Source organism: Accipiter gentilis, chromosome 2 (assembly GCF_929443795.1).
Source record: "Accipiter gentilis chromosome 2, bAccGen1.1, whole genome shotgun sequence".
NCBI lineage: Eukaryota > Metazoa > Chordata > Aves > Accipitriformes > Accipitridae > Astur > Astur gentilis.
The window spans coordinates 5,155,436-5,171,105 of record NC_064881.1 but is presented as its reverse complement, the minus strand read 5'-3'; the positions used below and the strand labels follow the sequence as shown (position 1 = coordinate 5,171,105).

General features: G+C 44.0%; 1 protein-coding gene across 4 annotated transcripts in view; it reads left to right on the top strand.

Moving 5' to 3' along the window:
• The first annotated feature begins 2,852 nt into the window (after positions 1-2,852).
• Positions 2,853-15,670, top strand: part of CHST9 (carbohydrate sulfotransferase 9) — a 94,948-nt gene continuing 82,130 nt past the window's right edge. The window contains exons 1-4 of one of the 4 annotated variants that reach the window (XM_049828361.1): positions 2,853-2,905; positions 3,619-3,827; positions 8,524-8,583; positions 10,582-10,789. In XM_049828361.1, coding sequence (XP_049684318.1) covers positions 10,690-10,789 — 100 coding nt within the window. In that variant the 5' untranslated portion in view covers positions 2,853-2,905; positions 3,619-3,827; positions 8,524-8,583; positions 10,582-10,689. Of the gene's footprint in view, positions 2,906-3,575; positions 3,828-5,649; positions 5,830-8,523; positions 8,584-10,581; positions 10,790-15,670 lie in introns of those variants that run through there. The other 3 variants (XM_049828371.1, XM_049828381.1, XM_049828400.1) reach the window with 3 other exon arrangements.

The window sequence follows — 15,670 nt, the reverse complement described above, 5'->3', positions numbered from 1 at the left end:
GCCAAACAGGCACAGATTTTTCACAACTGCTACTTGAGTCATGGTTTTCATATTAAATTTTTCTTTAAACATAAAAATCCCAACTTCTGACTCCTTGAAATGTGTATATCTGTGTAGGTGGCTGAGCTAGCTTTGCCATAAACTTTGAAAAATGTCAAATGGGAACCTGGGCTGTGTGGAAAGTTCAGCAAGAGCGAGGGGTTTCCTAACAGCTCACAGCAATGGCACACGTGGTTTCGGTCCCACCTCTTGTGGGGGAAGGTTTGGCCGCCCACGGGAGATTTAGGGGGCTTACGCAGTGTGCGCTAGCAGCCCACAGAGAAGCAGTTGTGAGCGTGGGTAACTGTGACCCACCCTCCAGACCAAACTTCCCTCCGTGGCTGTCGCTGCTAAGCTGAGTTGAAAATCCACACAGAAAATGTGCTCGAAGAGCCTAAATTGGTTTTATTGTAGAGTAAAGGTGGTTTTATTTCAGCGAATTGACCTGTAATTTTTGGCAGGTTTTTCAGTTTCAACTCGTGACCTGTTATCTTTCTTCTCTAACTGCACTGACTACTCCTGTTACTGTGAGGAGGCATCACCGCCCTGCCACCGTCTCACGGCTTTCAGAAGATGACTCTGCTACTTTAACCATTGAGCTGCTTGTCTACCAGAAGTCATAGGAAACATGCAGAAACCTGCCAAGAATAGGGTTTCTGATGCAGGCGCTGGCTCCACACCAACCCCACTGACACAGACAGACTGCCGCCACTCTTTCGCAATTCATTTCTTTTTTGCTACATGTCAGGTTTCGGAAGGTGCTGATTACATTTACGTAGTTGATGAGCTTCCTAATCCAGTGTCTAATTTCACCTGCATGTTGAATTTTTAATCTTGTAAGGATTCTTAAATCCATAGCTGGAATACACCTTCAGCACTGGAAGAACCTGTGGTGGAACAAGTATTATATAAGCTAAATGCACGGGGGGGGGGGGGGGGGAGGTGGTATTAAGTTGTAAAACAAGACTTGGCTTTGTCCCAAAGCAATTAATTTATTCCTTTAACTGAGAAAAAAAAAATATCAAGTTATCTGATCTTTTCAGTGTTATATATAACTTTAATCAGTTGATGGGTACAGCCTGAGCAGATCAATCTGAAGAAATATGTTTGCAGCATATATGTATTGAGTGAAATTAAATCTACAACACTCAGAAGGTTAATCTGTATATCCTTATTAGAAGCTTCAGTGACCTTCATTACAATCTTCTGAGTGTATTACCTCAGGAAACTAAAATTCAGTAGGCATGTTGTTTTTCTCTAAAATCTCACTGGCCATCAGGGACTAACAGATCTGTAATTTAAAGATGAGGTTGCATTTTTTTGTTATGGCATATGGTTATCACAGTGTCTGAAAGGGGAAACGCGCACAACTCTTGTGAAACAGCAAACTACCGGCACGTTCTGCTGTTAAACCTATTTCCCTCCCTCCTTCCTCCCCTTTTATTTCTACAAGGGAGCCAGACAAGCTACAGGTGTGAGGGATAGTCTTTACCCACCAGAACTCTAAAAGTGGATCCATAGATGGCTTTAAAGGAAAAGAAGGAAAAATCTTTGCTCTCTGGGTCTGCTCTGAGCTGCTGCCTCTCTAATGAACTGTGACTCAGGAGATCCTTAAGTGAGACAAAAGAGAGAAAATTCATAGCACTATGGCGAGGCTATACGTACTTGCACAACCCAAACTACGCAGGAGCAGGATGGCTTAGCTCTTGGATTGGAAATCCATAGGGAACACTCCTGTGCACATGTCTTGGCTGCCTATGGCTGCTACAGATCCTGGAGCACTTTTCAATGAACACGTGTTAGCCCCAATGCCTGAGCTCTGGTCGGGGTAATTGCACTCTGCTTAGTTAAACCCCCCTGGAAATCACAGCAGCGCACAGCTCTCTGCTGTCTGCTCCGAAACACTGTCTTGAGCCGGTTGGTGAAGTTCAGCTTCACGCCGAAGGTGGTTGTGCTTCGCTGGTTGGAGAAGCGATCCCTGTGTGCTGGCTGTAACAGCGTGAGACGATTTGAGACCTGTTAGGGTAAAAGATGTTGTCAAAAGGTGAAGTGTTACGTTACTGTTATTCCAAGAAAGCGCTTGTGCTGCAAGTGAGCGATGGGGCAGCGGCTCAGGGAGCATTTCAGAAGTAAGTGCTGGGGTATTTCTAGGGACCCAGCATTGCAGCAAAATGCCTAAAGGGGAGAGCTGGATAGCAGTGGTTTGGGCACAGCTCTGGGAAGTCAGGACTCCTCTGCGCTTACCCCAACCTAGCAAGGGCCAGAGCTATTTCTTCAAGGACTTCCTTGAAATGTAAGCGAAGCAATGTGCCCGGTAAAGAGCGATAACGGCATTTATCTGCACGGCTGGTCTATTGTCACGATAAGCTGATAAGGTTTGCATGGCACATAGTGCCAATAAGCACTAATTAAAATCTTTTTCTCTGTCATGCCGTTTCCCATAGACAACAATAAAGTTTTTACGCTACCTGCTTTGGTAGCTAATTACAGCTGACTCGCCTCTACCTGGCAGCCGAGATACGTTTGTTCGCTAGCACAGGGAGAGCCTGCCTCTGGATAGGTAACAGCAAACAAAACCTGTCCGCAAAGCGCTAAATCTCAGCGGCGCTCCGCGGCAGGGACGGGGCGCCGCTCTCCGCGCAGCGAGGCGGCCTTCGCAGACGCGGCGGCGGGGCGGGAGGGCGGGCGACCAAACGTTGTATTTACCTGCCCCGGCGGGGACCCACCCGCCCGGCGCCGGGGGAGGGTGTCCCGTTCAGGCGGGGGCCCCTCCCCAGCCCGCCCGGCCCCAAAGTTTTGCGGTGAAAGTTTGTGTCTCGGCGCCGCTGCGGAGGCGCCTGCCGGGAGCGGCGGGAGCGGCGGGCAGGTGAGGGGCTGCCGCGGGGGCCCCCACCCGGGGCGGGCGGGTGGGTTATGCTGCGGGACTTCCCCCTCCCTCCCCCCCCCCCTCCCCCCCTCCGCGGTCCCGGTCCCGCAGGCAGCGGCGCCCCGCCGGCACCGCCCGGCCCCGGGGCGCCGGGAGTTTCACCGGCGGGGGGGGGGGGGGGGGGGGGGGGCGGCAGCAGCGCGGCCGCCCCGGTGCGTTCCCGCCGACCGCCCGTGTTAGGCGGGGGCGGCCCGGGGCGAGCCCCTGCTTCGTCCGTCCCGGCTCCCCGGCGCGTCCGTGGCGGGGGGCTGCCGCCCCCGGCAGCGGCCGCCGCGAGTCGGCTCCGCTCGGAGAGGGGGGGGGCTGCGGCTGGCCTCGGGCGCCCGGGGCTCCGGGGCGTCCCCAGAAGCTGAGGGCGATGCTGAGCCCCCCGCTGCGGCACCGAGCGAGGAAGCGCTCCCCCGGACCGAGCAACTTTTCTGCTGACTCCTCGCCCCGCCATCATCGCCCAACGGGAATCGGGAATTCAGGGCACGTCTCCAAAATACCAAAAAAAAAAATAAAAAAATAAAAAAAAAAAATAATAATCCGCTAATATTGCCTGTGCGTTTTCGAGCAGTAGAGTGAATGATCGGGGCAGACTGCAAGTCTACTTGGCATGCTGATAACACTTCGGTTCACTGCAGTCAATAAACGAGATCGTGTAATTTCAGCAGTGTAAAAAAGGGAAGATCTTGCTGTGACACAGTCCTTCTCCTAACCTCCCCTATGCTAAGAGGGGGAAGAAAGTCCACCTCCAGTCCGGCTAGAAGATGGAGAGCCATCAAGTTGCTGTCTCGTGAGCCCTGTTTCTCTTTAGCTTCCCCCAATCCAGGTGACTTCCATGGGACTGCTCGCTGACTTCCAGCAGCGCTTCAGGCAGGTAAGAGCTGAGCATGCCAAACCTGTCTTTGTCTGCCGAGGCGCAGTAGGGTCCCCCGGTCCTGAGTGGGAGCTGTTAGGAGGAATAATAATGCTTTTGCCTTTTTGAAGCGACACGTCCTGCAGCTGTAGAACGAAACCGTTGGTATTGAATACTTTGGTAAACTGGTGAAGTTCCAAACCCGTCGCTTTCAGTACTGGAGTGTCTTCTCTGTAAGCAAAACTTTTCATGGTGCTGATGTGTTAACCTGCATACTCATGGGCAGGGCAAACAACTCTGCATTTATATGTTGTTAACACAAGCATAGCTTTTGTTTGTTTCTTCATAAAGAATAATAATTAGAACTGCAGCTTTAAATTAACCTACAAGTGGCTGAGGCGTTGCTGCGTGGATTAAGCTAATACGGTTGGAAGTTCAGTAGGATTTATGGTTGAGGAGCAGGACCAGGTAAGTGGTTGTCTTTGTGCAGAAGCAATGCAGGTGCTATGGACTGCTTTCAGTCACCTAGTACAATTCCTATGGAAAGATTTAATGGCATCAGATACCAGTACGTGCTTCTTTACTAAAATGAGTCTTGTTTACATCCATTGCTTCAGTAGGAGTTTTTTCTTTGGAAATACATTGAAAGGATAATGAGGAACTAGTGACTTTAATAGATTAAAACGGCCAAATCAAATGCAAACCATATTTTCTTTGCCACGTTATTAATTTTGTATAACAAGTTGTATGCTATAAAGTGCATTAATAACAAAACATAATTGCTATAACAACATTGTGGTCTGCTATGTAACAAGGGAGAGTGAAGTAGAAAAATGTTAAATATGTGCAGCTTGGCTGGGTGGGAAGTTACTTTGGTGATGTTGATGTTTGGAATTTCCTGACTGCTCTTCAAATTTTAAATTTTTAAGCTCTGTTTTTTTAAAGGGGCTTTATTGTTTCAGGATTTTCAGTGGGTGAGTGAAGGATGCTCACTTTGTTTGAACAGCTCTCTCCTTTGAAAAGAAATCCCTACATATGTCATCCAAAATATTTCATTTTGTCTTGTGGAACTCTTAACAAAATTCTCTTAACTTGATTTGCGAGGTTGGTAAGTAGTAATAATCCGTTATTGCCAGTGATAAAAGTTGTGCAGGCCAGATGGTGCCTTCAGTTACACTTCGACACAACCTTCTTATGAGCAGCTCTTCAGGTGAAGAAGTTGCTGAGGTGTCAGCAGGACTGATGTACACGTGGGCCTGGCTGCTGGGTATCTCCCTCTTTGGCACCAGGTGCTGAAATTCCGTCTGTTATGGGGTGAGAGAGAAACTCGTCCCTGCACTGCCCCATCTGTACTCAGACCCTGTAGCGAGGCCTGCCAGACTGTTAGCCGTTCCCCCCCCCTCCCTGATCCACCCAGTAGATTCCTGTGGACAGGAAGGGCTACATTATGGGAATTTTGATTTGGTTTTTTTGTTTGGTGTTGGGTTTTTTGTTTGTTTGTTTGTTTGTTTCTACAAACTTTCTCAGCAGCACTCAGTTTGATTATCTTGATCTGGTTGCGCACTTAAGTAAGATTTCTGTAAGGGCTATGACTTCATCCAACCATAATGCTCAGCGTAACTTCCTGGAGAGAAAAAATGGCAAATACTGTATGTTTATTCCTAGCAACCATTGGAATAAACCAGAACAAAGAGTAGCACCGCCTGATATGAAGAACTGTGCAAGCATTGTTAAGAGCTGGAGCTGTGCCTTGCGCTAGTTGTTAGGAAGCCAGAAAGTTGAGTTGTGGACAGTGGAAAGAAAGGTGATCCTGGAGGATCACCTATGCGTGAAGTAGGACACAAGCTAACAGATGAGAAGTGAAGGAGGAGGGGGACTGTTGAAATGAGAAGCTATCCTTTTCTCCTTCTGCTGTCTGAGCTGAATGTAGCCTGGGCCAGTGTCCAGCAGGACAGTCCTCGGTGCAAAATTTTCTTGCCGTGATACTCCAGTGGAGGGATCAGAAAATGTATTGCTTCTTGGGGTAAGGAAGGAAGGAGGGAAGAAAAAAAACATGTGTGGGGTTGCAGTAGCTTTCTGTGTCCTTTTTCTCATTTTGCTTTCATCAATTCAGTTGCATCTAAGGAGATGCTGAGTGGGTGGGAATTTGTGGTAACCCACAGTAATATGAATGCTTTGACCATTATAAAGAGCATCTGCTTTTTTCATCAGTATTCTGCTGGCTCACCATTCATCTTGATCATCTTTTTTTTCAGGTGAAGGAAAAAAGGTGGAGGGGAATTAAAAAGAAAGGTTTCTAAATAGTTTGAGGCAACGTAATGATTTGCTTTTATATGGTTTTGATTTCGGAACGAGGTGATGGTGAGGGTAGTAGTGGCAAGGAAACCTTAAGTTAGCCAAACATACTGCAACCAGATGCCATTGGGTTTTGTGTGGTCTGGAATAGGAGGAAGCCAGGAATGGTACCTGAGTGCTGGAGGTACCTCTCCTCAGCTGCAGGCGTATTTGCTTGCCAGGAAGTGAAATGTGGACGATGTACTGAAATGACGAATCATGCCAAAAGCAGGAGATGCACTCTTCCCCATTTTGGGGTGGCTGTCCTATTTCAGTTGCTTGTGTTGGCCCTGTACAGGAATGTGCCTCTTTGAACGGGACCCAAAACACAATGGGAAAAATGCAAGGATTTTACATTGGTGGAATGTGGATTCCTGAAACTCTTAAATTTGACAACGGTATTAAACAATTTGGCCTCAGAAGTGAATGATTATAAACTTGTCAAGTTTCTGAATTTTTGCTGCAAAGACGCCTGTGTTGTCATCTAAGGCATGTAGTGGTTTTCTCTCCCAAATTAACTGTTTCTCCCTGATGGATAGGAACAATATGTAGTAATCTCTCTCCGATATGCAAAAGGACTTGAAAGTTTGGGGTGAGTGGGTCACTATGACATTTTCTGTGAAGGCTTGAGTTGAAACAGATGGGACGTTAAGGTCCACACTTCCAAAAGAGATGAGGGGGAGGTTGGGCTAAAGAAAGAACTGAGTTCAGCGTTGGTGAGAGGGACACAGCAGTTTCTTAGGCCTCATTAGTTTCCCTGTAGCAAGCATCCTATCCAGCAGGATGGCCAAGCTATCACCCAGTGAAGCCATGTTGCCCAGGACTAGGAGCAAAGAAATATTTACAGCTTAATTGGGGATGCTGAACCTCTGTCTTGATACAGCTGATCTTTTTTGAAAATACTTAGGTTGTAAGTAATTGCTTGGTGGCTCTTTCTTCACAGCCACAAGAGAGCATTCATCTTGATTAAAGAATATTTGCAGGTTTTTCCTCTTTGCCAGGATGCTAGAGAGTGTTATCCATGACTGTTGCTTTTTAATACTAAAGGAGCAAATTTGTCAGTGTTGTGCAGCCATTTTTCAAGTTCTACTAGAAGACTCCTAGACACAGACTGTTTTTAATGTCGCTATCATTTTTTCGTATGTGGGTTACAAATCACTACGTTAAATAAATAAAACTACTTATTCAAGCAGAAAAGCCTTTAAAAATCCTATAAGGTAGCAAAATAGGTTCAGATTTTGGATGGGTTTGCTGTATTTAGAGTTCAACCTGTGCTAAAAATAGGTAGTCTTAATTAAAAATAATGTTGCTCTTGTTTAAAACTAATCTTAAAACTGAGCCAACACATAAATGAAGAATAGTTTCATATAAATTAAATTTAAATAAATTAAACTAATTGCAAGCAGTTTGACAATTCTTGATACAAAGGTAATTGTAGTGACTGTGATGGTGGAGTAAATTAGCTTTAGGGTGTGTTTGGTAGTTTGAAAAAAAAAAAAAAAAAAAAAGAAAAAGCACCTTGAACTGCTTTTTTTATCCACTCAAAACTGAAACTACCCTAGTAGAAAAACATCTGTGTTCTTATTCACAGATTAAATTGCTTGGACGTGCTCCTGATTTTACTGTGCATCCAAAAGGTGATGGTGCAGGGCTTGTAGATGGTGCTGCATGCAACAATGATGGTATTTGGGCAAGGTCATCTATATATCCTATGCCATCATGCATCATGAATGCGTGTGATGGCTGGTATTGGTAAAGGAGAAACCATCAGCATTATTCCTTGAGTAAAGCCTTTGTGGGCTGTAATTTGATTAAACCAGTATTTCCTGACTTCCTTTGGCAGTAAGGTCCCCATTCCTTCTTTCTGGAGCAGTTTTTAGCTGGATGAGCTTTCTGAATGTTACTGTGCAGGTGCGTAAGCCCTTGTGGTGGTGGCAAGAGCTGGGCAGTCAGGGATGATGAGAGCAAGGGGCTGGAGAGAGCAGCAGTGCCAGCCGACACGTGTTGGAAATGTTCCTGGAGGTGTGGTGTGAGATACTTTGCTTTCAGCATCATCCATGTGGCTTGAGAAGGCTTTTCTTGCCCACTCAGGGACACTGGTTTTCAGAAAGGAGGGCTAAAAATGCGAGTTTTGCGCAGATGGAAACAAGTGACAAAACCACAAAAGCGGGCTTATTTGGAAGCATGCCACTATTCATTGTGTGCGTCTGGATTGCTCGCTTTTTTTATTATGAGAGGCAGTTATGAATCCCCAACAACTTTTCCAAAAGAAACTGATTCCTGCTTTCTAGTACCTACAATTTAATTCATTTCTTTCAAAAATACTCATTCAGACCTTCATGCCTTATTTATTTGGCTTTTTTTTTTTTTTTTTCTAATCCAGATGCTGTCAATGTCCTGTTGCATGAACAACACGTCTTTTGTCTGGGGGAAAACAGAAGAGGTTTGTATTCGTTGGTACTTCGACTAATGGTTCTTGAAGCATTGCTTATGCTGGGAAACTTCTGTCTCGTCAGCAGAGTGATTTCTGAAGACATGCAAACAGTGCATTTGCTGCAGGACTGAAGTTAGGTGCAAAGACCTAAGTAAACCTTTTAGCGTAGATAAGGAAGATTGCAAGTCTGAGAATGCTGAGGGCACTGTAGGAAAAGTGATAACAGCTAACACCCTTGCAAAAGGCATTTCACAGAGAATCCCCCAAGCATTTTCTTCAGTTTTGCCCAATCTTCACTGCTTCCTTCCAATCCTGTGCATCATCACAATAGCTGCAAACAGGTACCTGTATATAACATGTAGGAAATTCCTTCTCTGCAGGATCAAGGCAGAAAAATCTAGGTGGAATAAAGCACCTACTCACCTTCCTTCCGTGTTTCAGGTTTGAACCAGGTAGTTCATGACCCATACAAAAAAGACTTCAGACAGAACATTTACATTCCGTTAATGTCTAGCTATCTGTCTTCTACAGAACAATTACATATGAAAAGATTAATATTTAAACTCTGGTTTACATTTTCTGCAGGCAAGTTTATGCTTCAGTGAAGTGTACAGTTTTAATGACACGGAATTGGAAAAAAGTACTGTAAAGTTCTGAACACAGTTTTGTTGTTCTTGAAATCTTTTCTCTCATTCTAACGTAGTTACTGTGTTAATTCAACAGCTATTTTTAATGGGAGTTCCTGCTAAGCCTTATGTGTATGTGTATACAGCAATTACAGATGTAACAGTGCCGAGTTATTTAAAAATACAGACTTGAGGAACACGCAGTACTTGTACGTTTCAGAATAACTGTTAAACGCCTGCATTTCCTTTTTCTGTTTATTTGGATGCACATGTACTTTAGCTCTATTCTTTTAATAGATTTCTCTCTCAAATATTTTTTAGTGGGCTGTCTTCCTTTGAAAGCCTGAGTTTTTCTTTGCATTCTTTGCAGCAGTTTACCAGACACTTCCATCAGATATGCACTTACAAGGGTGTCCATTGTGTTGAATTTTAACACTTTTTCTTTTGCTGTGCGGGCCAGTTTCAACAGCTGCTCATCAGCTTCTAGTAACGTGCTTTCAAAGTGAACGCGTTCTGATTCAGGTTAAGGAGCTGGCTTTTTTATGATCCACAGTGTCTTCTATGTTCTGTTGTTACAAAGTGAATTTTATGGCCCCTTTGTGGCAGGTGCAGGGCATCAGGTAAATTCCTTTTTCTGGGCCCTCTGCTGTGCAAGGATGTAATCTTTTTGGTAAGGTTTTACACCTGATCCCGTTTCCGTTGAACTCGGTGGCAAGAGCTAGGATCTTGACAAGTCCTTCACGTGTTGCAAAATAGCCGATTAACAAGCTGGTCCATTAATTCCCTCTCTGCTGTGTTACGGATACCGTCTTCTGCTGACATTCCCTAACCCTGCAAAACTCAACTTGGATTCATGTTTGAGGGTGAACGTCAGAGTATGACTCCCCGAAGCGTAGGCTGAACCGGTACCGAGGCACTACAAGTGGAGCTGTCGCGTTGCGGGGCAGGGGGACTGCAGGCATCCTTCCAGGGCTAAACAAGGGTCGGGCGGTCCAGAAGCAGAGGCGCTGGGTTGCCCATCGCAGGGGGCTGGCAGCAGCGGGGTGCAGCCCGGCTGCCTCGGGGGGGGCCTCCAGCTGCTGCTGTAGCATCTCAGCTGTGATGGTTGGTTGGTGGGCAGTGGTGTACTGGTGTGACAGCCGGGCAGCGGGCGATGGCCGGCAGCACGGAGGTGGAATGGTCTCCGCAGCCGCTTTGAGAAATACTTCTGCTTGAAGCTCATCCAGGGGTAGAAAGACTGTTGAGATCGTGAACAGAAATCTAGGCATTGAAAGTAACAGCTTGTAAGAGCTCCAGCTTGTGTACAGTATGCTGTTTACACAGTCTCTGGCGAAGAATAAAAAGGTAACACGAGAAATAGCTCTCTCTCTTGTTATTCCAGGTCCGTGTCTCAGGGGAAGATACTGAAGAAGATGCAGGCACGCTGATAACTTCAGAAAGTGAGCCATGCGTCCTTCTGAAAGCTGAAAAGTAGCCTCCTGATAGGGTCATGAACCTAAGACAAGTCTTTGTGTCTCTACTGATGTTTGGAGTAGCTGGTCTACTCCTCTTCATGTATCTGCAAGCTTGGATTGAAGAACAACATACAGGTGCAGTAGGTTTTCTCTCTTCCTTTTTTTTTTTTTAATGTAATTGCATCCATTATTGAAAAGATGACTGTAAAGTCCGTGGAATACGTGTGGACATTTGGGGGGAGTCCCCCCATTTGGCAGTAGAATGGCACTGAAAACAGGCTGGTTTTAATTGGTACACTTCATGTAAGTATTAAGAAATTTCTTGAGTCACACAAAAAGATGCCCCCAGCTACCTAATCTTATTGTATCAGCTTCATTTGCAAAAGCAAGTGTTGCAAAAGCATATTGTATATGCGTGAAGCCAAGCAAGTCCAGTTTAGAAATAACTCTGTATGGCGATTTTCTGTGGGTTTTGTACATTATGTTCTGCGTGGCAAAGCAATTTTTGGAGAATTACTGCTATGTCTTGTAGACAAAAGTGGTCTTCTAAGCGACAGTGCTCATGTGGAATCATCCTACCCCATTTTTGGGTTGGTTTTGGGGGGTTGTGGGTTTTTTTGAGATGGAGTTAGATACTGGACTTAGAAGACTTTCTTTACATACAGCACCGGAGTCATATTGCAACTTCAGGTAAATCCGTGTTAGCATTGGCTCAGGATTAGTCTTCTGAGTTGAATTTCTGTTCCCTGTTTACCATATTTTGGTTTGCACCACAGGTTGATCTAGATTCCTTTATGGATGAAACTAAATCAGGCTGTTTACCTCAACCTCTAGTGGATGCTCAGTTCACAGCACCAGTCTAGAGTTAGTCTGCAGTAACACCCCCCGAAATGTGTATAGGGTGGATGTCAATAAGGTCCGTAACATCCACTGGTTTGCCCTGTAGTTCCCCTTCTGTTGTGCCATGTTACTTGGTGACATATCCTTCATTTTAGTTGTATACTTGTTTAGGGGTTTTGAGGTTTTTTGTTTGTTTACTTTTTAGGGTTTTTTTCCCCCATTAACAATATGGAATGTTCCCAACTTGTTGAGAAGTCCTGACTTTTATGTCCTCTTGTCTCTAATCCTTAGCTTCCATTTCCTCTGTAAAACTCCTTCCTTATAGTATGCTGATACCATTGTGAAGAAACACACCTGTAAAACCGCATTAGTGTTCTGGCTTTATTGATCTGTGCTTTTATTCTGTATGAGCTGCTAGGCTTCAGTATGTTTTAGAGAGCAGCGGTGAGGGGGGAATCTGGTGCATCATTCCCGCAAATGCTTGACAATGACCTTGAGGTTTTGTTCAACTAAGTGCAATGATCACAACATTAATTTCGTCTTGTTAATGTTTCTGGTGTGGTCCATGGTATTTACAAGCTTGTATTAACAAAACTGTTAAAAGAGGTGTAGTGTAGGCCCCCTTCAGAAAGGTTCCCTTGTAATCAGCTGTTGACAGAAGGGTGCTGGCAGAAACAGGGTGCGCTGGAGGGGAGTCTTCCTTGAAAATGTCTGCTGTTGTAAGGAATGTTAAGGGCAGATACCCTTGCTTTCAAGGTAGTTCAGGAATGTAGATGATGACTGTAGATTATTGATTTATTTACTTGCTGACATTCTTCACATTCCTTGCATCTTTTCTTGTGCTGTAATTAACTTTTCTTTCCTTGCAGTGCTCCTTGTTGCTATTTCTCGCTGTGTTTTTTCCACTCCTTTCTTTTGTCTGTATCTATCTAACATTAAAAAGAAAGAGGAAAAATATAATAAAGGGTGAATTAGAACATACTGTGTTCTTTTGGGCAAGCAGATGCTTTCTTTGGGGTTTTCTTTGATGTATTGCCATAATCTTCTTCAGGAGAGAGGTTTCTCCTTGTACAACATAAGTCATTTCCATGTGAAAACATTTCTGTAATAAAATGGAAACTATCAGAGAATAACAGAATGGTTAGTGAGCTTAAAGTGTGACTGCAGTTTTGAGTGCCCTTTTATCTCACTGGACTGCTGTTGTGACAGCACTTCAGCAAGATCCAAAAAATGAATTTTGGCATTCTCTACAGTCCCTAGGTCATACACGTCGGAAAGAGCACGGAGAAAATAATTCTTTGGTGTCTGCTCTTGCCTCTTCCAATTTAACATGTAGAGAGCCATTCTTTTTTATTTCAAACACCTGTATTTCCTCTAAACCTTCTTCAGCTCAGTTTTCTAATGTTCTCCCCCTGTATGATGCTTAAGAATTGATACGAAATAAAATGTATTTGCATATTCATTATATACTTTAGTTTAGTTATGGGGATTTTGCACTCCTTTTTTTCTCTTCTGCTGTGTTTTTCATGTTGCCATGTGTTGTGCACTGTGGCTTTTTGGGGGATGAGCTGTGTCTGGAGAATCCCAAACTGACAAGTATCTTTACAAGGATTTTATGTGCTCCTTTAATTATATCACTAGTTGCACAGCTGTAAGACAGTTAGTTTTAATCTGCAAGTGGCTGAGCATGTGATTTGATGTTCTATTAAGAAATGGAAAGTGCACCTCGTGCTTCTCAACTGCCGTGCTATGAGCCTGTAGAGACAAGTGTTTGTTGTTGGCAGCACTATTTTTATCTTCCACGGTGCCCTGCTCAAGACCTACAACATTCATGTTCGCATTTGGTTGCTGAAGGATGGAAAGTTGGCTGTGTTTGAGTTTAGGAAAGTATCTGTTTTGCACCAGTGAGGTGCTGCTGCTTACCACCCCATTCTTCTGAATATCTGACTTGGAGCCTTTGTAAATCACAATCACTGGAAGACATACTGCATTTTGCTAGATTGTTGTTTGTAATGTTCACAGTTATTTCTCAGGCTCTCCTAGCTGTGACGTGAATGATTCCCAGTCAGAAGTAGATTTTGTGGGGAATTGGAAAATTGTATGGTAATACCCTGCTCCTTATTAGTATTTGTCTATACTGCTATATTAAAGTCAGACTATTTACTTTCATAGTCTCCATTCTCATTGCCACCTTTTCTCTTTCTTGCTGTTCATAACTTTTCACACTAGACCTAATGCCACTTTTCTTTCATAGTTTGACTTCTCTTTCTTCTCTTCTTTCTACGTGCTCTTCACATCTCTGAGATCTCAACTGTGATTTGATTGCCCCGTTTGTCTTATTTTCCTCTAGAGCTGATCTTCTCTAAGCATGTTTTTTTCTGATTTACTTTTGCAAACTTACCTCATCACTCATATTTATCCAGCACAGGAACACCTTCACTAATCCTTCATCCTGTCGGTCTATGTCAGATGCACCTGCAGGCTCAGCAGCTGGATGCATCTCTCAGCACAGCCATGTCTTCTGCTCTCTCCCACTGTGCTTGGACTCTTCAGATTATTTCTCGTCATGTTCATCAACCCTATACCTTAAAAAAGAGAAAATCTTTCATTTAGAGATGTCTAAGAAACAGCTGCTACCTACATGGTGGTCCTCTCTGATGGCTTTTCAGAGACGTTAGCAGACTGAGAGAACAGGCAAGTTTCTTGGTTTGGCTCTGCGCATGGAGCATATAAAGACAGGATGATATATCCTTACTTAGATGCAGAAGAGCCCTTCTGTTGGGTGTCTTCCGTTCACCTCAGTGGAGTAGTGGGAATAGAGTTGTTGAGAACAGTCCGACGTGAGTGTTAACACATACAGACTTTATCTGGCTGAAAACTTAATCGATGTCAACATTGATAATATAATGTTATATGGAGCACTTCAAGTTCTCCATATATAAATATATTAATTTATAAATTCATATATGTAAATGAAGCTTGATGTGAATTCAACTAAATCCTGCAGCTTTACTTGACAGTTCTCCATACAGTCTTGCATTCTTCAGTGAAAGCATCAAATAATGTGGCACTGATTAAAAAGGTATTACTATCTATTACATGCTTAGTCATTTCCAGCACTGTTAATCTTATACAGGGTAAGCAAACTGCTGGGTCTTTCAGAGCTGATGTTGAGTTTTATACAATGAATCACCTAAATTAGGGGGGTGTGGGGAGCAATGGGCACTTGCATTTTAATCCTAATATGTTATAGATGTGAACTGGAGTTTTAAATTAGGGATTCTAATTTTGTACTTTAAAACTCTTCTTTGGGGGGGGGGGGCTGATATGATTTAGTGTGACTAATTACTACAAAATAATCTGCAAATATCTTTGTGAATAGATCTGTATGCTGGGCTTGTGTAGTGTTCTGTTGTGTGTTGGGGTTTTTTTTTCTCCTCTTAAACTTTAGGTAATTCTTTTTTGTGAAGCATGCCTAGAAAATTCACGGTTATGAAGACTACTTCAGATTTTCATGGGGTGCAGTATGACCACTAATTAATGTGAAGAAGGCTGCACTGCCTCTGTCCTCCCATAGATTTCTGGTTCCTGAGGGTGAGAAAGTCTGCTTCTTCTCCTTCCCAGCAGCTTTGTATCTCACCTTAAGGATACTGGGATTTTTCTGCATGCTTTCTCCTCACTTCGCAGGGTACCAGTTTTGTAGTAACCTGTGGGTGCCCAGGCATCCTTCTGCAGTCTGTGTGCTTTCCTGCAGTTTTGTGCATCCAGCTCCTGAGTAGCTTCATCACGCAGAGTTCATCCCCATTCCTCAGGCCACAACTCTTGTTTTTGTGAAGAATCAGAATAAAAATTCAGATTAAAAATCCCATTTTAAGAAAAGTTTGAAATTCCATGAACTGGCATGAGCTTTCTCAATTTAGATGGCCATTGCTGTAGCCATCCACGCTGTATCCATATTACCCGGTATAAGCAGGTGGGCTTTTTTTCCCCACTTGGCCAGATTTGGTAATCCAAGGGGATCTTTGGGGTCCTTTGGTAATCTGGTGAGATATTTTGACTCCATGGAGTGAGCCTTTTTCTTATCTTGACGCTCTTAAGTAGCAAATGAATGTGTGCATACACACAGTAAAATTTAGTCTTTGCTGTTTGTGTGGGTTGATTTTTATTTAAAACTTG